The sequence below is a fragment of the Taurulus bubalis genome (genome assembly GCF_910589615.1).
Source record: "Taurulus bubalis genome assembly, chromosome: 8".
NCBI classification, from domain to species: domain Eukaryota; kingdom Metazoa; phylum Chordata; class Actinopteri; order Perciformes; family Cottidae; genus Taurulus; species Taurulus bubalis.
Window position 1 is genome coordinate 18192495 of NC_136596.1, and position 24431 is coordinate 18216925.

A 24431-nucleotide genomic window follows, 5' to 3' on the forward strand; every position below is an offset into this window, starting at 1 on the left:
CTATGCCAGATGGCTAGTCCGTGACGTAAACCCCACCCATACTTGTCAAAATGTCACCACATTTGCTGGTGCAGGACATGTTAAATCCCTCTCGTGGGAGAAGCCAGTTTGCAACCATTCAGCTCCAATTACAAATCTTCAGCAGCACCCGAGGATTTGAGGCCATCCAAATATGGTGATTACTCCACAGTTCCTGGAGGGTTGAAACGGAGAGCTGAGCTCTTCATTGGTATGCACGGTTTACTTACTGTCTGTGTGTCCATCTGTTGGTATGGAGAACAGACGCAGCTCGATTCTTCTGTGGAGGCCACACTGGAGCTTGGCTCACATAACAATAATCTGACATTATCCTGCAGTTTCATGGAATTTTAAATAGTCAAACAGTAGTCCAGCCTTTCAAGAAGCTGGTTGAACCAATAAGTAATTTGCAAGAAACAACAACCAGTGAATAAATACATTGAGAAATAAGGGAGAAGCATATTGCATTATTGTATTAGTCAAAAGGGGAGGGTCCAAACCAAAGACTACGAACAAGAAGAGGGTAATTCTTTAAAAGAATAAATACACGTCAGGTTCAGGCCCTCTGTCCTCCCTAATCATTTCTGTATCGTCCCTGAATCAGTGAACTGGCCTTTTCTCCATCAGCCAAGACTTCATTTTGATACTGTACCACATTTTTCTCCTTCTTGGTTTGAAAATGTCACTGTCACGCTACCAACGTGACATTCTGTTAAATCACAGTCATGAGTCATTTTAATGAGAGCAGAGGGGTATTTTAAGTCTGACACATTAAATCCAGTGCTGAATTTAGTATTGTGAGACCAAGGAAGCCTAACATGATAGGGCCGGCCAAGAACTGGCTCTAATTCCCCATTAAAGCACACAGACACTTTGCAAGCTGGCCTTTCTTCAGTGATTCTTTGTGGGATAAAAGGACCTGCATGGCAAAAGCACTGTTTGAATTATAACCACTTCACAGTTGTCATGTTGCTTCACACTTAGTCTATGTTTTTATGATCACCCATATGGGGCCTCAGTTAAAATCTGGTGGCCTTGTGTTGGACTACTGGTCTCTGTAGAACTGGTTAAATATAAATCACAACTATTTACATTTGATACATTTCAGTTGTCTATATTTTTACCTAAAAAAGTTAATGTAGTTATTGATAAATAATACATTATCCGCCATACCTGCAGAAAAACAGAGCAGTTTAAGGTATTTTCAACACTGTGACACACCATATCACATTATGTCAATCAACACTATGAAAATAAGAAAACAACAGGGTTCGTGAATGTATTTTGTATACATCACACTCCCAGAGCCTTTTCTCTGAGCGTTTAACAATTACGTGGATGGGTTTACGTTTTAGTTACTTGAAAGCCTGGTGCATCTCACACAGGCGCTAAAGGATGCCTTGTGTGTTGGTATCAGACCCAAGGGGCAGGACAAAGCGCCAGTATGTGACGCCCTGGGAATGAGAATGGGCTGATAAGACATCGTTTGAAATATTTTAAGAAACCATCTGGACACACCAAGCAGCCAGCAATAATTTAAAGAATATATATTGATATTGTAGGTGACCGGGAACGGGAGAGGAGATAATACTTATGCTACTTAGCTACTAAGCTGTAGCTAAGTAGCATAAATAGTAGTAGTAGTAGTAGTAGCATAAGTTCGGAAGATAGACTTTTTAGAAAGTTTGATCATTTGATGATGATAACAAAACATTGTAAACTTCAAATAAAACTGATCTGCAATTCAACTAATTATTTAAGCAAAACGCATATTTATTGTTCAGAAAAAAACAACTGAAATAAATTCCTTCTCTACAGAGTGACATTTACACTTTGCACATATCACTGCATGATCAAATATAAATATACAGCCGGCATAGTACAGCAGTATAGAAATGTAGACACAAGTTCACAAGTACTAGGCAATGCAGTGGCATTTAATTATCCTTGTGCAGTGAGTTACATCTACCGATGAGGGCACCGTGAAGTCCTCCTCAATCTGCTGGAGGTTCAGAATATATGCTTAATCATTCTCATTGCATAACTTAACCAGTTTATTCAGCCGCTTTGTGTCAGATGATGAGAATGTTACTCAGACCATTATCAGACTGAATATTGTGGGTGTGTTTGATTTTGGTCGCACTCTTACCGGGTGGTGCACTAAATTAGTTATTATTTAAGGCTGCTTTTGTTAAGCTACTTGTAAAATAATGCTAACCCTACCCAATAATAACATCAATTAAATTACATTTTCTGTGCTTTTGTACTGTTCACAAACTGCTGTGCTATCGCATCTGCTGACACTTCGGCGAGTGAATGTATACCATCATAAACTAGAAGGGCAGTCAGAGAGTAGATCTCCACCAAGGCAAAATGCCCTATCCCGCAATGTTAACGAAAATGTGTATCCACCTCGTAATTTGGATCTTCTCCTAAATGTAATGGGTCCTTCTTCAGTTATAGCCATGTACATCTGTATGACTGTCTCTCTGTCGTGTCATTTTCTTGGCAGGTTTGGCGAAGCCCATGGGGCTCGTTGAGGGACCCGGAGGCCTTGGCCAAGGGGGAGCTGCTGCTACTCTGGGAGAGGACAGTCATGATGCGGAGGGGAAATATGAGGAGTATGGCTACAACGCTCAGCTCAGTGACCGTATCTCCCTGGACAGGAGCATCCCAGACTACAGGCCTAAAAAGTATGTCTACCTTCTGTTTTTCTAATTTTCTGTCATACATTCTCATTCCTACTGTAAGTGTTTTTTCTCCCGCCAGGGTCGTGTAATGTTCGAGAGGCTTGTACCTGGATGGTTTGCCATTTTAATCCCTGCTGCTGGTCTATTTTTGTGAAAACACTCAATGTACGGCAGGACCCTTCGCCAGGAAACTAGCATTTTCATCCAGCGCTCAGTTTTTTTCACTCTTTTTCTTCTTTTTGGTATTCATTTGTGTTTTGCTGAATTTCCAAAACAAATATTGTGCCAAAATAAAAGCAGATTTGCAGCACCAAGTCTATTAGAAGCTGTGTAGTTAAGTGGTGGTGTTGAGGATTATTAGAATTGACAACAATTTCCTGCAATTTAAGACAAGGTCAAAATCGAATGGCATAATCATGATATTTTTATGCTTGTAGCATGCTGTAAATTAGACTTACTTTGTTTGTGAGTGTGTCCTCTATGGATGCCAGGGACCTCTTAGGGCTTTAGCGATATGGCATCAGCAACATATGGACAGCTGAAAGTGACAGTACATGTCTCTATTTTCAGATGATTTATGTTAAAAATGCTGTGTTAAGTGCCCAACTCTTGCAGTGACAGAACCCAATAGTTATATTTACTCTACAATGATTAAAGGACGTTTATTTAAATGACAATGAAGACATGCAAGGTGATAATATTATCAAGCAATTTTTTTTCTCCATTATCTGAATACTGTGCAATTCACAGTGACTTCACAGATCACATCCTAACAATAGCAGACACTTGCAGCACTTGCATTGCTTTGGTCTGGCGTTACTCTTGACTATGCAAAACAGAAGTAGAGTGGTGCCGCAAAAAGTGAGGTTTTTAACATTCATTTTGTGAAAGTAGCTTTCAATACCAACATAGCTTTATACTTCCAGTTTAATCTACGCTGTTGAATTGGGTTTGTTTTTACATTATTCAAGACTAACTTCTAAAACACTGGACCCAGTGCCTGCTGTCAGTTTGCTGAGGAGATTTATGGAATGTAATTTTGATCAAAAACTGAGAGATTGGTGACAGGCACACACATCGAAGAATTTGGGGGGAAAACATTGTGAACTGTAAAGTCACTTATGTTGTGTTAAGTGAATTTGAATGACAATGATTTCATTACATCTGAATCCCAGTAATAATGTACTGCCTCAAAACCAAAAAGAGACGAAAGAGTAAAATGAGTCTTGAGTTTTTTTGTGCCTTTTTTGACAATTTTACAAAATGTTCTAGAACAGTTGTGGAAGGCGTTTCTCGAATTAACATCCTCTTACAAGACAGTTATGCAAGCGAGCAAGTGTCCTACAGTAACTACAGCTGTCTCTTGCTGTCACATGACAGTGTGCCTCCCTACTGCAAAAGCCATCCTTACTTCCTGTTTGATACTTTTCATCTCCTTGGTATGTCTTATTGCCTGACTCCACTTAATCCTTCCTTGTCTCTTCTTTCTATGTGGTACAGTTAGATTAGCCACAAAGCATCTTGAGGCCTCTGCCATGGGGAGTTACACAATAGAAAATGACTTTTGTCACGCCGAATCCCTACATGAAAAGACATGGGGAAGATGGTGGCGACAGTTGTGCTGTGTTGTAATGTCGCACTAAAAGGAATTGTGAATCAGTTATTTTTGTTGTTTTTTACGAAAGACAGAGTGCACTGGGTGTCCACTCATTGTCAAGCAGCCTAAATGGTCCTTCTAAAATACATTTTATATAGAGACTACAGTTGTGATACAGTGAGTGCTGCAGTAGATGGATTGGGGTGTGTGTGTCTGTGTGTGTAATCAGAGCTGCCAGTGGCGTTCACACTGTGTCAAAGAACAATGGCGACAGGCGGACACACTGAGCGGAAATCTGACGGCCAAGAGAGGTTTCTGAGGGCTTTAGCAGGGATAACAATTCATTTGATCCACGCTGCTTTGTTCCCAGCTTTTTTCACGCCCAGAAAAAGAGTCAAACGGGGAGGAGGGGCCAAACTAAAAGGAGTTAGCTAATTAATTAAGTCCGCTGAGAGTGCCTCTGGAATGGAGGAGTTTTAGGATTTTCTTTTTTTTTTTCAATCAACTTGTTCAAATTGAAAGTAAGACAAAGGGGAAGTGAGTGTTGGGGGTTTGCCGAAGTGTTAACAGTCTGATATCGGTGCTCTGTGTTTGTGTATGGATTTAGTACTTGTTTCAACGATTGTGAAACAATTCCGCAATGTATACTTTTTGATCTGGTTCTCCGTATCCAGAATATTTTGTATACCCATAAACAAGCACATAGTTTCTATGAGCGCTAACAAAACATGTTGTGTCAAACAAGGTAAAGCTTCAGTCCATGACAGCTATTCGATAGGTACACTATATGATAAAGACTTAGTCCATTTGTTGTGAGGCTCAATGGAAATCAATACAGTGCAATGTGCAAACATAGTTTTAAAGATAGTTTTAAAGATGTATGTGCAACCAGACCAATACTCTTACTGCTAGCATTGCTGTGGCACTAGTGAGGACTTTTAGGGTGCTTTCACGCTTACAAGTAACCTGTTTGCTTCAGTTTGAAGCAGTTCCCTCATGAATGAAACACTGTTACCTATTTTTGATTCTAATGTCCTGCAGGATAAAGGTGACTGCAGCACTGCTGAAGTGAAGTTAAAAGTAGGAACCAGTCACCTCCTGTCTAATGGGCTTTTAATTGACCAGGAGTCATTAAGCAGAGGACTTTGATGACTACAGGGAAGCAAAGACCATCACCATGGCTCTTCACTGAACGAGCCACACATTCTCAAGTCTCTCTCTTTTCAAACCTGCCAGTCTGCAGCAAAACCAATTCATAATATTGTAGTCACAATTGTCTCTCGAACAAAAAAAACTGTAATCCTCTTTCACTGCCCGCCAGCCTGGATTTCTCTCTTCTGCCCTTCACTCCTTGCATGGGACGTTCTTAACTGAGATACCAACGAACTAGGCCCTATATTATAGTGACTCTGAGCCTGCCATTCATTGTCCTTGGGAGGTTTACGTATGATAAGATCTCATTGGGCTGTGGAGAGAAAAATTATAAAAGGCATGCAAGTGAAGATAACTGATGCAACAAACACAAAGATGTTGAAAATAGAAAATGCTATTTAAGGCATTCTACCGGCATTTTAACCACCAGTGTTTCTCCTGCAAAGGAATTCATTTTCAATTACTTAAAATCACATCTGTATCTCTATTGTCACGTTGTCAAAAAGTTTATTCATATTTTGTCAAAATAGTTAAACCCAAAACTATATTAAAGACCAAGGACCTTTTTTCTTTGCCTGTGGGATTGTGATATCCAGAGAGCGAGGCTGAAGAAACAGGCTTACCTCATCTCTTTAGCGTCTGATACTGCAGAATGGGATCGTAAGGTCTCCATGGTGCAGGAGCTCCTGCAGCAAATTGTTGCTCTTTCCAGTGCCACAGTTTATCTCCTGGATGGGGGAAAGGGGGGGTGGAGGAATGACAAGGCAAACGATTATCTTTCTGAGAGAAGTGCTTGCGGATTGGAAAGTTGCTTTGGTGTTGCTTGCACCTCACGGGTTACAGGAGGTTAATGTGAAATTTCACAGCAAATAAGAGCCGCCAGTGGGGAAAAAGTCAGAGAAAGCACTGAGCCACCCAGCTTGTGAAGGAGGAGAAGAAGGGGGAGGTGTGATTGGAATACATCTTAATCAGGCGCTCCGTTTCTGTCAAAGCTTGTTCCGGGTCAAATTATGAGCGCTGGCCAGTGAGCTCAGTCTCATTACAAACAGATGAGTCGATCGCTCATCCTGTTACGGTTTTACAAGGCTTCCCCGCAGACAGGTAAAAATGTAAGGCTGAGCAATGCCCTAAATTTGATCCAGTAACTAGGGCAATGGAACTACAATATCACTTTAGGATCTCGAAACTGAAAACCAGCCCCACTCCACATCTCAACTAGAAGCGTTGCGCTGCATTGACATTTTCGAGAAATTACTGTGGTAATATTCATTAAACGCAGCCTCTCCACGAGTCGTGGAACTGAAAAGGAATGAAATATACGTTACTTTGTTTTGCGCACTTGAAAAATTAAATCTACATTCAAACTCACTGCCAGATTTGTCATCGTATTTATAGACCTGGCATGGCTGATTGAGAGAGGCAATAGAGAACGCTGTGAAAGGGAACAAAGGAGTTGCTGAGGGAGAGCATAAAAGCACAGGGAAGAACTGAAATGATACAGTGGAAGGGTTATCAATCAAAACACTTCTGCACTTACTCTTACGAATAGAGCGCAAGAGCCGGGCTTAAAGTATAGATAGACGTACGCAACATGCTCCATCATAAACACTCTCTGTGGTTTAGTTTTCCTTTTATTACCTCTGCTGTCAAAGGCATGTGGACTGTGGTAATGGAAGTGATTGATAACAGTGCATGAAATTAAACTTTCCCAGTCCAGAACAGCAAGCCATAGCCTACTTACACAGTGGGACTATTGGCAGTAATTGTCATTCCTATGCATGAGTCAATGCCAGTATTAAGTTAAAGAGTTACGGAAGAAAATAAAAAGGATCAAGATGTTTCAGTGCTTCTCAAGCTCCTGTATTATATCACAACCACCTAAAATCCCAGGTTGTGTCAATAGCTAAGGTTGAACCTTACTCTGTTGAAGTAGTGAAACATAAAGTAAGATTCAGGCAGATTTAGGCAGATTTAGTCAACCAAATAAGATAAGAAATAAGTCTTACGTACATTCATCAGGTGGTGAAAAACACGACTATGATAAATGACTAACATACTAACACAAAATGTAACGTTCGTATCTGTTGGATGTCGGACAAGCTAACGGTTTGCTAAAAAGTAAGTTGCAAATTAATTAGTAAAAAAAATTTATTTTTTACTTTTGTCTAAAATCAATTTGACTTGAATTGAATGAACAATAATTAGTTTGGAAAAAAAGACAAAACGAGTAATATTGTCTGATTAATTATGTGCTCTCTGTATGCCAGTTCCTGCAATAAACACCAGTTTTGCGGAAGAAGAAACACACTGTACCATTATATGTTGTCTATTTACAATTAAAGATCAGACATTAGCAACTCCAGCATGAGTACACCAGCATGCATGAGAAAAAGTTATTTTCAAAGCAACCAGCTCAAATTGCAAGGGAATCATTTACAATAGAAGTTAATGTGACACGTGTACTTTTGTGTCCAGGGTAAGAGGGGCCGGCTACAATCTTACCTGCTTGCTTCAGTGTTCTGGAAGCGAATTCATGGAGGGAAGGCAGATTTCAGCCAATCACCCTCTCCGGTGCTGATGGTCCGAGAGGCTGAGACATGATTTCCCAGCGTCACATGCTGCTTCCTGTCAGACAGGAAGTCTGTGATCCACTTGCAGGTGGAGTTGGGCACATGCAGCTGGGAGAGCTTGTCCTGCAGCAGAGACGGGATGATGGTGTAGAGTCTACAGTCCAGTGACGTCATCCCGTCCAGTATACAGTGTAGAGTCTATAGTCTAGTGATGTCTTCCCGTCCAGTGACGGGCTGATGGTGTAGAGTCTACAGTCTACACTGTCGACAGAACTGGACATGTGTCGAATTTCAAGTCGATTGGTCATAGTGGGCGATTGGTGTGGCCTTTCTAACTTAAAAACAACTCTATGTATTTCCTATTTTTCACCAGTCCTGATATGCATGCCAACTTTGGTGAGTTTTGGGATATGATAAAGCCCCCAAAAAGCCAATTAATTTAGCAGGATAAGAAAAAGAAGAAGCACAGTTTCAATGGGGCCTTCGCTGGTCCGACGTTGTCAGTGCTCAGGCCCTAAAAAGATACCATCTGTTGTGTCTTTCTACATCATTGCTAGTTCCTCTCTTGCCAAATCTCATTGTTGAAAGGTGAGAACTTGCTAACACATGCCTGCCACACACAGACACACACATACTCACACAAGCCAGCGGCTGTAGAGGACAAGGAGGGTTCCAATGGGTGGAGAGAAGAGGATGTAACTTTAGCATCATGCTGGGATCCATCTGCTGTGTGCCCGCACCCCTGCGGCCTGACCCCATGGATGCTGCTGACTCAGGCTGACATCGCAGTTCACCGGGGTATCAGTGCACCGTGCTCCAGTCGAGCTCAGATGGCTCACAGTTAGGGTGGAAGAGCAGGGAACGTGCTGTCTTTGAACAAAACACGTTCAAGGTAGCAGCATTTTGACTTTGATACCAACATTACCAAGTTTTATATCTAAAAATACGACCACACAGTGAACAAGGAAAAACATCAACAGGGTTGTGGCGGCAGGGCGGGGTTGCACTCAGCTGTAGAGGGAACTGAGCGAGGGTGTGGTTCAAGGGAACAGGTGACAGGATTAGGTATAATCAGCCTCAGTTGGGGGCAATTGTGTGTGTGTGTGTGTGTGTGTGTGTGTGGGTCTCCCCGTTAAAACAGGAGTAGCGTCTGATGAACGGGGAGAGAGCGGTAGCCGAAACAGCTGAGTCCACGGGTCAGAGACGAGCAGACGGGTGCGCTCAGTGGCAAGGCCGGGAGCGCACAGCTGATCAGAACAATGAAGTGTATTACGAACCGCAAATCCGCAGCGTGTTGCCTTTGTGCCGCCTGGGACTCACAGGGTTAATGCAGAGACGTTACAAGGGTCTTAAGCGGTTACATTTTGATAAAGATGAGGTTTTAATTTCATGTGTTCCAGTATACAGAAATAACACAGTATATCATCAGACTAGTGATTGTATGCAGCTCCATAATCTCATTTGGGCTTTTATGATATGTTGGCTGTGTCTTATTAGTTAATATAATAGATGCTCTTTTTTCTAAGAGCCTTAATTTGTGTTTCAGGATGATGAGACAGTTATTTTTAAATGCCCAAGCTAAGTGCAGATTTTCAAGACAAAATTTTGGCCTCACTCGTTGCCTCTATCACATCTAATGATCTGTGATAGCATTTGAGACATTACATTCTGTCGAATCAATGTTTTCTCAATAATAGTTCTCGAGTGTACAATATTTCACCTGCCAAATGCAATATTTCACTGTCTCTAACACTACCCTGGTGGGAATGTTTGGCAAACGACTTCAAGAGCTGAGCAGGGTTTACTGAGACTAAACAAAACTCATAGATGTGTTTACACTATTGTTGATTCATGTCAATTTGAGATTCTAATATGGAATAATATTACATTCATTGCAGTCAAAATATTTTATAAATAATTCAATCACAACAATCCAATAGCCACCTCTTTATCCCTACACATAATGAGACAGCACTGCTGAATAAGATATGTGAAAACATGGAGAAACAAAGGCAGAAGCGAGTGAATCACGATTGTCAGCTGTTGCATTTGGAGCCCAGTTTTTACAAAGCGGCAAGATTCACAAGATGTTGACTGTGTGTGTGTGTGTGTGTGTGTGTGTGTTCACAGTTGCCATAGGAATCAGCTATGTCCGTCCAGTCAACACAGTTATTTCTGACTTCAAAGCCACAGCTTGTGAGAAAATACCATATTTTTCTGGAGGTGACAGACTTGAAATTATCAGCAAAGTAGAGTAACAGGGCTGTTGTCGTGTGAGAGGGAGACACAGGCCAAATGAAGGTTACAAACATTCATTTGCATGGCATAGTGTACAGTACATGTTATGAATTGTGATAGTGTAAGTTTTCGCAGATGTTTAAAATAGGTTACCATGGAATCAATGTACCGTGTGAGATTTAGACATTGAGGCATGATGGGTGGTGTGTGAGACTTAACAGGTTAAGAGATGGGAGACATTGAGCACATTTAAAAGGATACGTGTAACCCAGTTTTTGGTTTCACCCTGGTTTTGATCATATTTGGGCTCATGTTAGAGAAACTTGGTCATTCCCTGTACACTGTACTACACTGGGATGGGTGTTTGAGAGGCATGGGCCCCTTCTGAACTGGTGGATGGGGTTATGGAGTGGGGTCAGGGCTGCTCCATTGTCTTTCGAAGGACAGTATAACTGGTTCAGCTGGTTTGCCAGGCGAAAGTCATTCATGGAGTGGGGGGCTTTAGGTTAATAGTTGGCGATCTGTCTGAGCGCTCTCCAGACAGAAGCAGAGTCACTTGCTGAGAGCTGATGTTGCAGTTTCTCAGAGCACTGTCATTTAGAGTCTCTCACCGCCTTGCTAAACATGTATTTTGACTCTTTATACAAGTCCTTGTCCCCGCTACTAAACACCTGTTCCTTTCTCAACTTTGGCTGATGGAGTTATGCTGTGTTTGTCGTTCTCATAACTCACCCTGGTGCGTGATGGTATACAGCTATCTTCACAGACGCTGCTGTATTAAGTCACAGCCTCTGTGTACTCATCCAGGCTGTTGGTAGCAGTCCGGAAAATATCCCAGTCTGTGCTGTCCAAGCACGCACAAAGACCCTCCATAGCTTCACTGGTCCACTGCTTTGATTTCGCATCAGGCTTACAGAGCTTTCATTTCTGCCTGTATGCAGGAATTAGATGGACCACAATGTGGTCAGAGGGTCCCAGTGCAGCATGAGGGACGGCGTGAAAGGCCTCACTTATTGTTGTGTAGCAGTGATCTAGAGCAGTTGTTCTCAACCTTTTTTACCCCATAACCAGTGCAAAATCATGTTTGGTTGAAAAAAAGATGTAATACACAGCGCTGTGCCATCAGTGTCTGATTTAATATAGAATATATACAATTATGTTCATGAATTTACACTTACATTTATTGATAATTTATTAAATAACCATTTATAGGATGTATGAATGGATGCTAATTTTGTATATATTTAAAAAGAAAATCTCACATACCTGGAGTGCCTTCACATCACACACACAAGGGTACACATCCCCCAATTTTAAAACCACTGATCTAGAGTATTCCCCTCTCTGGTTGAGCCTTTGATAAACTGTTTGTATTTAAGGAGTTCATGGCTGAGGTTTCCTTTGTTAAAGTCCCCAAGGGCAATAACTAAGGAGTCCGGGTTGGTCCGCTCCACACACAGTATACGTATGTGACCATTAACGCAAGACAATGCAGTCTATCCTTGACATTGCCTAAGTCACACTTTATTTAAGGTAATATATCATCATTATGTCAATTACCATTGTTTGTTTCGAAGGGAGGATGCATTGGTGTGTCCCCCTCATGATGAATTGTAATCACTTTAGTGATCCTCTCACCTTTAATCTAGATTAAAGCCATCATCACGTCACAGCATTTTAATTTGTCCAATACTTTGGAATATGACAAAATACCATCAAAATTAATGATAAGCCTCAGCTGCACTTATTGCGTTGCAAATTAGAAAATGTTAGAATGCTAACATGTTCAAATGAAATTAACATGGTATTATTTTGCCTACAATGTGAGCTTGTAGAATCAGGGTTTCTATAAGAGAACTCCAGTCAGCATATTCAGGTTTCTCACAAGCAGGATGAGAGTATGGCAGCTATACTGTAGCAGTAGTCACTGTACGTATAGAGAATCCAGGTCTGGGAGCTGCAGCTTCACCATCAAATGGATGTGGGACTTCTAATGATATCTCAGATGAGAGCTATTTCTGCCATTGTTGGTTTGGTTCACTGAGAAAAAAGTTATATAGGTTACGTCCCTTTATTTTTGGACAGAAATATGAGGCTGCATGCAATATGTGGATACACTGTGAATGCGATATTGGACATTTAATTACATTTTTAAGAGATAAAAGCTTCTACTCCAACCAGTAGAAAGAAGAGGCAGATTTCTCAAAACATAATACGTTTTTGTGGGTGTGTAGGTGTAGGTGAAAAACAGGTGTAACTAATCACATGAATTATGTCTGCATCCCATTTATAGCAGGTGTGCCGGTTCCAGAGCCCTGCTACTGCACATGCTCACACGCCTACAAGGATCAAAGCCATTGTTAATAACACATTTTTTCTGCTATGACAAGTCAAAATGCCTGTTGTGAGAAATATTTGGCGAGAAATATTTGGCTAATAATCTTGATTGTATCTTAACAGGTGCAAGCAGTTGACGTACCCAGAAGACCTTCCTCAGATCTCCGTGGTCTTTATCTTCGTGAACGAGGCACTGTCAGTGATCCTGCGCTCCGTCCACAGTGTTGTCAACCACACACCAGCACATGTGCTCAAGGAGATCATCCTGGTGGACGACAACAGTGACAGTGGTAAGACCTTTGACAGCTTTATTAGTTGGATAAAAACTGTATTTTTATTTTTTTTATTTTTATACTGCAATTTTTTTTTTTATATGCTCTGTAGGGCATAAATTCATGTTAGTCACTGAGATTTTGTCAGTTGCTGTGGTTTGATCCAATATCTTTCTGATCATTCCTTTTTGCAGCACATTTAATTGTTCCTCATGTACAAGTGTTTCCTCTCAGACTTACAATCATGAAACCTGTAGAACCTGCAGTTTGTCATTGTCTAATCCTTTAGGTTTGCTTATTCAGTTGAGACAGTCACCCTATTTATCATGTCTTGTCGTCCCTGGTGGAACGCAAACTTAAGGCGTCATACACAACTGAGTTAGTGTGATGTTTTTGGACTCCTGCCACAGTAGTCAGTCTTCTAATGCTACAGGTTTGCATGTGTGTGTGTGTGTGTGTGTGTGTGTGTGTGTGTGTGTGTGTCAGACAGTTTTCTGTGTGTTTGGTTTTGTGAGTAACAGTTGAAGGGATAGAGAGCCCCTGGACTCTTGCACACCAGGTTTTAAAAATAGCTTAAAAAAAGAGGGATGGGATTTGTCTCGTCCTTTGCTAAACTGCTGTTGCTTACTACTGTCTCCATGGTGATGTGGGCAAACGCTTCAGTCGCCTCCACACCATGACGCCCACAGCAGCTGACGATGCTCGGCTCCACATCCCAAAAGCTTTTCCGTTTGGAGAGCGAGGGACAATGAACTAGATTCCAGACGACACTTGGCCCTCCTTCACTTGGCACAGAGTAACAGGCCTGCCTCCCTCAGGCTGGCACTGGAAAAGGGCGCATGAGTAACATACTGAAAGAAGGCCGAGCAAGAGTCCACGCTGGCACATCTCTGCTCCCCGCTGAGGCTCTAACTGCCGACAATTAAACAGGCAGCCGTTAACAGCCAATGAACAGATACAAAAGGAAGTCGACCCGTCCTCTCATTATGTCAGTCTGCCCAACGCATTTTCACTCTCGCAAAGGTTTTTCTGAAATAGATTTTTGAAGGACAACCCTATCTTTACTACCCAAGAAAAAAACATGTTAAATATATATATATATATATATATATATATATATATATATATATATATATATATATATATATATATATATATATATATATATATATATATATATATATATATAATAAATTAAGTGTTGGGGTGGTAAAAAATACATTGCAAAGATTACTTTTTTTGAAGCATTACTTTATTATAATTGTATAACATGTACACTGTGGTGTACAACAGGACTTTGTTAAGGACAGATCTTCGTCAACGTACTGCTGGAAGTACTGCTGTGGCTGCAGTCTCTACGGCTTATTTAGGTTCTATCATGTGCAATTCTGTATTCTTCCAACACAGCATGGACCTAAGAGAAATACATAGCACACTCTATAATTTAGTACAAAACATTTGTTATAAAAAGGTCTGAATCTCCATCAATGATCCGGTTACGGATGCTCTCTGCCTCTGTCATGGAGCTCTCTACTAAAAAAATAGAAATAAACACAAGTACAAAGTCCTGACGTGCACTACATTCATAAATTAGTTGTTTTTCCTATGACAATAAATAAGCTCAGCTCTGAAAACTCCCTCCCTTACTCCTTAGATGTTTACTGACTAAAAACAATCCAAATATATCATTAAAAAACATTTTAAATATGAATGTAATGCTTACCATTCTTTTTTTCCATAACATGTGCTTGTTGTGGAGGCTGCAGCCAAGGAAAGTTTGCAATGGCACACCCATGTGATGTCATTTTAAAGCTACAGTTGTCCTCTTATAGGAACATCAGGACTCAATAGAGTGGCATGTGTACTATGAGAAGAATTAGCAAAAACATAATGTGCACTACAGTGTACAAAAATGCATTGCCGGGTCTCAGGAGGATAAAGACTGCAACATTTTCTGACATGTGCTACATTTCACCTCTACTCCCTCCCATGAAATAATAGCATTTCAAGGGTGTAAAATAAACAGCATTTTTAGACTATAATGATAACAAAGACTCTGGAGTAACAATTAATAATATTATTAATTCTTTACCAGCAGAAACTCTAGAATATTTTAAGACGTTTAATTAATATATAGATTAATATATTTACATAAGGGAAGATAAAGTGACTATGTGTTATGTAAGGTTGTAACGATGCATCAATATGGAATGATGTATTTATTAAAGTATCACCAATAAAAAAAAAACTGTCTGTCTTAATTTTTGTTTAAGCGCACCATTTTTGTAATATTTGAAGCGTACTTCAACATGAGAAATGTGGCACTTAATGGTAATTTCTTTTTTTTAAGAATACATTGTTTTTCATTTAAATGAAGTTGTCCAAATAATCTATATAACATTGTAAGACAAGAACACCAACACTGAAATTTGATTTCAAGTTTGTCCTGTTTAAAATAGATGAGTACACCTTTGTCAAATTACATGTCTGATATCCGGATAATTAAACCACAAATTCGCCAACTCATTCCGAGTCACCTAATTTGCCACAATAATACCTCAGGCATGAAATCTCTTCAGAGGTGTTAGAATAAGGTTGTCTCCAGCCAGAGGAAGAGACACATTGTAACTGATGTACAAGCACAGTTGAAAACAGCAAGGTGCAAAACAGAAAGCTAAACTGATGGCTTCTGTCACTTGTTGAGTAACCTTTGCTATAAAGCATTGGAGACTGGTGTTTAACAATAGTGGGCTGTGTGCAGTTCACTGACATCAAATTACATGACTACCAGGTGTTGATGTTTCTGGTGTCCACAAACATCTATGAGGTCAAATTCAGGTCACTGCCTGCAAACCGACACATCCGTCAGCGGCTCTTACTGTATGTTTACCAACAGTGATGATGATTTGTGCAGAAGTGTGAGCGGTTTCTAGGGAGCTGCTCTGCTGTGACATTAATATGCAGGCTGGTATGCTTGACCTTTTCTGCATGGCTCTGTCTGTCCCCCCTCATTTAAACAAGGCTCAGTGAGATGAGTGGAGGTACAGCCACACTCACTTCTGGCATAATAAATTAAGCACCGGAAGCATGTTTGCCTTGAGGCTGAACGGTTTATTCACAGCATTTAAACTAAACTCACATTCCAAGTGATGAGCTTTGGCTATGTGTGTGTAATAGGCAGGACGACTCAAATGTATTGTTGTTCGCCATGTTAGCAGCATAACAGCAAGGAAAGGCTTAATGAACCTTATAGGATTTAATTCCAGCAAATACCACCATCACATTGATAACTTAATGATTCATATAATGAAAACAGGATATAAACTGAGGACCAGTAGACGCAGCTTATGGTATTAATTTCAAGGCGCTGAATTACTTTCAACATTGCATTCATTAAATCTGATTAAAGAATGGAGGATTTGCAAATTAACACGCAACAGAATATTTGTTTGACACATTATGACACTTGCAAGAAACAATTTTGAAAAAGACACTGTTTAATTTTTATATAATTATCTTAATTCGGTTCAAAATAGCTCAGTTCTGTCAATTTACATTTAATTAAAAGCCTATCTGACAGTTGCAAAAAACTATTAATGGGAAAGAGTTTGTCCTGGTTGTACTCTAACTGAGACACTCAATCACATATCTCTTTAAAGCTTCACATACTGCATTCAGTTCCTACTTGCAGTAGGACAGCATCGCATAGACACAGTATGTTGCATGTATAGAGCAAGTAATGCAATCACCTAGCATTATGATACAAACAAGAAGGAGCGGCGATGAAAAGAGAGCAGCGACAATGGTTTTTTTCATAAATTATCTGTAACTAATCCCGAGAAAAAAAAAAACACAATGTTGCCATGGCAGAATTTTAAATGAAGGGGATGTGTTAGGAGTCAAAAACACATGAACCAAGTTACCATTGTGGTGTTTCTGTGAGAGGTGGATAACCCCCAAATTGCTGACATGCTGCTGCACCGATTATTTACAGGCCTACTTAAATGAAGGGCTTATACTGTCACACTGCATTTAGAGATGTTGCCCCAGAATGAGGAGTATCAATTTACTTTTGGCAACAGTTTTTTGAATATTTAATGAACATCACATTACTTGTGGTGATTCAGTTTACCAACTCCACTAGTCTGCCTGTGATTGATCAATTTCAGACCTGTTTCTGTATCAGTGTCTGATACATGTCCATCAATCCACTGTTAGAAGATTATGGTCTGTCAGAGACCAGACCTTTGTAAACACACAAAGAAACTCAACTGATGCCTGTTCTGAGGCTGATTCCACTGGATTGGAAACAGAAGGTCCTGTGGCTTATTTTGAATGCAGGTGTACCCATATTTAGTGAGCACAAAAGAGGCAGTATGTGGAAGGATATAATTCAGGCTTTGCAGCTTGTAAGTGAACTCTAAGGCTTTGCCCCAGTTTAAATAATCAAAGGCAGGTTCAATAACTCTCTCCCATCTATCCTCAACACAACGGCTTCCATAATCTCCCATGTCGCCAAAGGAATTCATGGTGCTCCTTGAGCAGTACACAATGCATTCATTTTAAATTTATGGTATGATGGATAGTTATTTATCCGCATATATGTTTCACTGCTACTCCTTTAAAATGTATTCCCTGCTCCATAACTCTCCTCCCATGGATGCAGTCCAATGTTTTATTTTATAGGATCAGGCCAGTAATTATTGCACTCTAATAGCTTTTATCATATTGTAGCTGCAGAGTAGGCTGATGATGAAGGAGACCCAATGCACAGGTTAGAAATATTCAACAGTGCAAACGGAACCAAACTGAAAATGTCTCTGGACCTTCAAAGAGGAGCAATGCAGCTTCTAACAGTGACTGATCCAAATGGGAATGCAGTAAAGATGAATCTCGTTATTCCTTAATGAGTTTACGTGGCATTAGTACTAAATGCTAACAGCAAGCTCATTTGTACCCACTACTCTGAGACACTTTACAGCAAAGATGAAATAGAAAAGATTGTCTCTGTTCGCGATTATGAAATGTGCCAAAATCATCAATTAGATTGAAGTTGAAGTACTTACTTAAACTTTACTAAAAGTACCTAAATAAAATTACAGAAGAATTATGTGCACAATGTACTTAGAGTATAGCAAAAGAAAACTCCATATGGAGAGTGAACGGCTACTTTCTAGCTACTACTGAAATATATTGGAGTAAAAGCATAGTATAGTACTTCAGTAAATGTACATAATTACTCTCCACCAGTGATATTAGACACTTACAAAGACATGGAAAGTCCACGCATAAATGCTGGAGATCTACTACTACTTCTACTACTTATTGCAGCCACATACAATGCTAACCACTGAGCTGACCTGCTGAAAATTCGTTCATGTTAAACTTAAGAGTACTATTTAAATACAAAACAAGAAATCCACAAACAGAGACCGCCACAAACAGAAAGTTCCCATGAATGCTTGCTTTAATTTGATGTAAAATGCTAACGGCGGTTTACTTAAAGGCGGTTTACTTGAAGTGTCACCGCTTATAAATCCACATTCTCTCCCTGCGGCTATACAACAGGGGGTGCACGGTGATAAGGCTGTGGCTCGTGAAAGTTTTGGTTCATTTTTTTTTCCTCACACAATTCTTCACAAATGCACACATTCAGTGACACACAGTACTCTATCAAGCTGGGCACCGGTTCACTCACAGCGCAAGACTAGCCTGGGGCTAATATGACCCTCTGCCTGGCAACCTCCATCCATCCAAGGATAGATAAGTTGTGTGCTACTCATCAGGGTCAGACATCTTACTAATGTGGGAATAGGCCTATGTGTGCCATCCACATGACTTGAGGCTTCACTGTCCCCTACATGTATGTTTAAAAAAAAACTTGAATCTATGCATTATTTTAATAGTTCAGTGTTATGCAAGACAGTATGTTTATTAATGGCAGTGGCACTAATAGGCCATCGCTCATTTTCCTTTCCACAAAAACGTCAATTTGAATAGCTTGAATGCATGACTATCATACAATTGACAGAACGTATTGATATTGGTATCGGTGTGCAAGGTATGTTTATAAATGGCAGTAGCATTGCTACCCTACTCAAAGTACACTGCACATGTTTGAAATAAAAATGTATGAACCTGTGTATTATTTTAATAGCTTAGTATTGAATGCATGTTTATACATGGCACTAGGCCCAGTTTAATATAAAACGACATGTTATACAATATATATAGTAGGGGGTCCCTGCTCTATCTCTTTCAGTTTGGGGGTCCTTGGCCTGAGGAAGACCCCTGTTTTAGACCATCACCTAGAAAAAGACTCCTGACAATCCATTCACTCACTGTGTCTCCTCAGTCACACAGACAGAGGATTAGTCTGCCATTTCTCTACTTTCACTGGCTGATTTATGTTGCGAGTCACATTCACAAACTAGGTGTGGATGCTGTTCAGAGCCAGTGTGCCACAAGCGTCCTTATTAATCTCCCTCAGAAAGTGGGACGCTCAGCAGAAACCCAGAGGAGAAGCTCAAACAGCCATCTATCCTCCAATGAAACACAGACAGCAATTTGTGCAACTGGCTGTTAATCCGGCAAACTTTTTCCAGTGATGACAGACAAACTTGTCTGTGAGAGCAAAGGAGGTTACGTTTCCTATCAGTTTGGTATCCTTTTTATACAGCAGTAATGGGCTGTTTAACCGGGCTGCACGATGGTGTAGTGGCTAGCACTGTCACCTCACAGTAAAAGGGGTTTGAACCCGTTCTCTGGCTTCCTCCCAAAGCTCAGGTTAATTGGAGGCTCTAAAATGCCTGTAGGTGTGAATGTGAGCGTGAATGGTTGTCTGTCTCTATATGTGCCCTGCAATAAACTGGCGACATGTTCAGTGCCTTCGCCCAATGTCAGCTGGGATCGACTCCAGCGACCTCGCGACCCTTATAGGATAAGCTGTCAGGATAATGGAGTGGGTTGTTTAACCAAACAGTTTTCTCATACTATTGTATTTTCCCCTATTGCTAAAGTTGCCAGTTAGGCTGACCATCAGTTTTGAGCACTACATACATGACTAATGTACTACAGTAATGGGATTACTATATTCTGTAACTAGTAGGTCTAGGTGACATCACAGTTAATAATCACAGTAATTATTTGTTTCAGCAACATATTGGGAGTTCAACTCGTTCACTTTCTTACTGTATTTGCCCAAATACGCTGCACTCCATGACACTCGTCCAATGAGATTGTGGTATTAATGGGAGGAGGAAATGTTGGTGTCCTGTTGATAAGATTAAATAACTTTATGTTTGTATGAGACATTCAGATCAGCTCTCATCATTGAGAGAATCTTCTTCTTCTTCTTCTTCTTCTTCTTCTTCTTCTTCTTCTTCTTCTTCTTCTTCTTCTTCTTCAATTTGAACCTGGGGCTTAATTTATTTTGGTTGAACATACATGGGTTATAGCCTACAGTAGTTAACACTTATTATTTAACCCTGGTTAGCCTGAGGCGAAGCTGTCCAGGCCCCAGTGGTGCTGATTAGGCTTTTCGTGGGACTCAAGCCCCAGTCTCTTAGATGTAAATTCTGACTTTGACCCTGTCATCCACCATAACCTACTCCCGACACATACTATTATACTACTAATGTCACTACTTTCAGTCTGCACTATTGCCAAATAGCATGTGACTATACTTACCCAGGTGCAAATAGACACTCAATGACAGGCATTAATGATTGCTCAGTTCCATGAAGTGTCCCAGTTACCTATACCATTGAGTGGTATGTAGCATTATTAATGTTATTAAATACATCTGTGCTTTTCCTACCATGACTTTTCTAAATGTCTGCCCTGATAAATGCTATTACATTAGCTGGCTTGCTAACATAAGCCACTCATAAGCCTACATTCAGGAATCACTCGCAATTGGAGGGTGTGTCGGTGTTATCAGGTAACGGGTTTACTGTAAAGACAAGACTGCTGGATTGCTGCATGCAGGACTAATGTTAAGCTAGATAACTAGATAACGTAAATACTGACTTAACCTTAGAGTGGCTTCTTGTTAAAGCATTATGACTCACTTTCTACTTCTACATGTTACCAAAGAGGGGATTCGAAGCTTTGGAGTTTAATTAAAGGTGACCTTATACAGGCTGCCTTTGATAAGGCTCTGCTGGGGAACTAAGGAACAGTTATGAGAAATGTTTATTGAGTAACAGGTAATGAGTAACTGCATTTTTCAAGCAACTTGCCTGTCACAAGTTACAATCATTATACAATAAAAAAAAATAAACACATTTTCACTGCAGTCCTGACATAAAGACTTAAGGCAAGTTTAAACAAAACCATCGTGGAAACATATTTTCACTTGTTGTCCTTACATTCCATTCATCTGGATGGAATTTTAAGAAAGAATTTCTCTAATCTGCCCTCTTTCAGTGGAGCTGAAATTCAACTTGGACCAGTATGTGAACAAACGCTACCCAGGCCTGGTAAAGATTGTGAGGAACAGCAAGCGTGAGGGCCTGATCCGGGCCAGAATACATGGCTGGAACGCGGCCACGGCTCCTGTCGTTGGCTTCTTTGACGCCCACGTCGAGTTCAATCCTGGCTGGTAAGAAAAAGTCATGTTTAACATTAGAAGGTCCGAGCTGTTTCTCTGTCTTTTGTCATCTTTGCTTTGTGGTTTGCTTTTCATATTTTCGGTACAGAAGGATGTTATGTAAGATTATTATCGTTGGAATATGCAGCTTTCTCTGCCCTGAGCATTTTGATACAGTGCCAGGTCAATTCTAACTGATACAGCATTTTCAGCAGAATGACCCTTATTAATAGGAAGGGTTTATCATTAATAAGCTTTTCTCTCTGGCATCTCCTTTTAAATTGTGAGTAATAGCTTTGGTTTGAACTGAATAAAAGCCCAATTTAAATGACACTACCTGTCCAACAAATACACACTTATAATAAGAGAGAGTACAACAGTGTGAAAGGTGAGTGTAATTAAAGAGGGAACATAAATATTAGGCATTTTTACATAATTTTACCTGCAGGCTCTGGACTTATTTTGCGATATGAAATTACTTCTGGGGGTCTCAGTCCAATGTCTGCCTGCTGCTTAAGTTTACCAGCAAACAAGTCACTCAAATAGATGTAATTGGCACCTAATTTGAGTCTGCCATGCTGTCAGTGTTTGAAGATGAAGTGTAGCTTTTCTTCCCTGGGAAGCTGCCTGTGAGGAAGGGGACAATGAGGGATGAAGGAAGAACAGGAGGTATGGAGGAGAACAGAGAGAAATGCTTAATTATACTTTTTCTACAGACTCCGTCAGTGCAGTTCAAATATGTAAATTGTTTGTAGGGCTCGGTATCTCCTGGTAGGGTCTCCCAAGGCAAAGCGGTCCCAGTGGAGGGGCATGCCAACCCCTGGCATCGCAGACTATCTCTAGGGATGTGGAATGTGGAGGGGGAGGAACTGGAGCTGGTGTGGGAGGAACTGGAGCGAGTGTGGGAGGTGGAGCAGTACAAACTAGTTATAGATGGGCTCACCTCCACGTAGCACTAGGCATGTGCTAGCCATAGATTGGCCTATAACAAACACCATATTAATACATAGGGCAGTTAATTACACCAATGAACTGCCCTATGCATGAATATGGCTCATATATTGGTACCAGAACACCGTAGGCCAAAGACTGTTGATCAACTGTGTGGTCATATTATCAGATCTGCGTCTGCATGTCTTGGACACTTGGGGGAAGAGAGGACCGGAGCTCTCAACTGATCACTTTGATTTCGGTTCGGGCAACACAACAACTTGGTTAGGTTTAGGAAAGAGAAATCCTAATTGACTTTCCATCAGCATTTTTTCCGTGGTGTAGGCATAATATGTTAAGTCGCATAATGCACTATTACGAGGTTGTGGTCCTTATTTATATAGTATAAACAGCAGTATAAACCATTGCTATAGAGAAGTATTTTAAAAATTTGCTGGTGTAGGCTTTGCCCACGTCTTGCATAAATACGAATACAATAATAATACAGATATGTATGTGAAATAAACAGACACAGATAGTAGGTATGTGTTACACTACCATGCTCACATGAAAGCAGGGTACTAACATGTAAAACAAGTAATGGGTAAAAACAAGCTTTTTTCAGCCATTCACCACCAAATACATTGACCTCCTAACGCTTAGTGATTTAATGTACCTTGATCATTGTCTCTCGACACTGTTTTGTAGCATGAATATATACTTGAGGCCCGGATGACATGCAAGTCGAGCAGCCCAGTCAACAAACCGCACTGAGGGAGAAGATAGCATCATTGCCTAGGTGCAATAGTGATGATAATTGATACCCTGTGGATCCCTCATCTGTTCCCCCATCTGTTCTTGCTCAAAAATAGACGTACCTTTCAGGCCCCCACATAACCCATTCACCTCTGCATCAGATTCCTCCTCCACAGCGCTCTTGCTATACCACCCCCCCCAATGTTCTACATGTTGAGGCTGTGTTGGCGAATTTCTTTTGAGTTAGTTCACCTGCTGCCATGAGTGAATAGCATCCCCCCCACCCCCACACACACACACACCCTCACACACATAACCGCCTCCATCTTTCTTTGATAACCCACTGACTTTATTTTGTTGTTGTTTGCTGCTTCAGATTTGCTTTTGTGTGAGGTTTTATTTACAGGAATCCCTGTGATTTGCAGATGCTGGGTAAAGGGATATTGCAATGTAAGAGATGCCAGGCGTGTGTGTGTGTGTGTGTGTGTGTGTGTGTGTGTGTGTGTGTGTGTGTGTGTGTGTGTGTGTGCCCATTTACTATCTACTGTATGTCTGAAAACATTCTTTGCTGCTCCTTTACTCAGATAAATTCACTCGTATCTACACTATCTATTTGCTTGAATGGAAGAAGCCCCCTATTTATCATAATACGATTATTCACCATTGCACATCCAGTGATAAGTGAGATGGATGGTTCCTCTAGATGTTGTGGTGAGTCTCCCACAATGACCTTGTACACACTGCCTGTGCATACTGAGCCAGAGACAATGCTGCCAGCTGCAGTGCTGTGATTCATTGAGAAGGCATTCCACCTGGTATGCTGTACATTTGCAGCTGAAATGTATTTGTGGTTGGTATTTCTGTTAAAGCAGACATAATTGTATCACACCGTACAGTGAACTTGACAGTTGTTTCCCATTTCCTCACACCATGTTGGTTTATGAGGAGTTAAGTGAGAAGCGTTTCCACCAGAGGAGTGATGGAATCAGACTTCCACGGCTTTGCTGTTTTAATATGAGGATTTGAAATCGTTGCCTATTATTAAGGCAGTATTGCATCAGCTAAATGTTCATAATCCATCTCCTTTAACGCTTTATATACATCCATCCTTGAGACAACGGCTGTTCATTCTGCTGCGAACAGGACCTGTTTCCTTCTGCAAGCGCTGTAAATAAAACGGATTAATGACAGGAAATGGGAGCTTTTTTGTAATCAGGAACTACTGTATTCTACGATATATCTGCAGAGGAGAAGAGCAGGATTTTATTATGTATTTGT

The 24431-nt window shown here is 40.6% G+C and overlaps 1 protein-coding gene across 1 annotated transcript in view; it reads left to right on the plus strand.

Annotated features, from left to right (window-relative positions):
- The window catches only part of galnt9 (polypeptide N-acetylgalactosaminyltransferase 9), a gene marked incomplete at both ends in the record, with an annotated part of 75700 nt that overhangs the window by 7537 nt on the left and 43732 nt on the right, over positions 1-24431 (plus strand). Inside the window, 3 exons of the mRNA XM_079222036.1 lie at positions 2531-2711; positions 12726-12892; positions 21305-21479. Coding sequence (XP_079078162.1) covers positions 2531-2711; positions 12726-12892; positions 21305-21479 — 523 coding nt within the window. The remainder of the gene's footprint in view (positions 1-2530; positions 2712-12725; positions 12893-21304; positions 21480-24431) is intronic.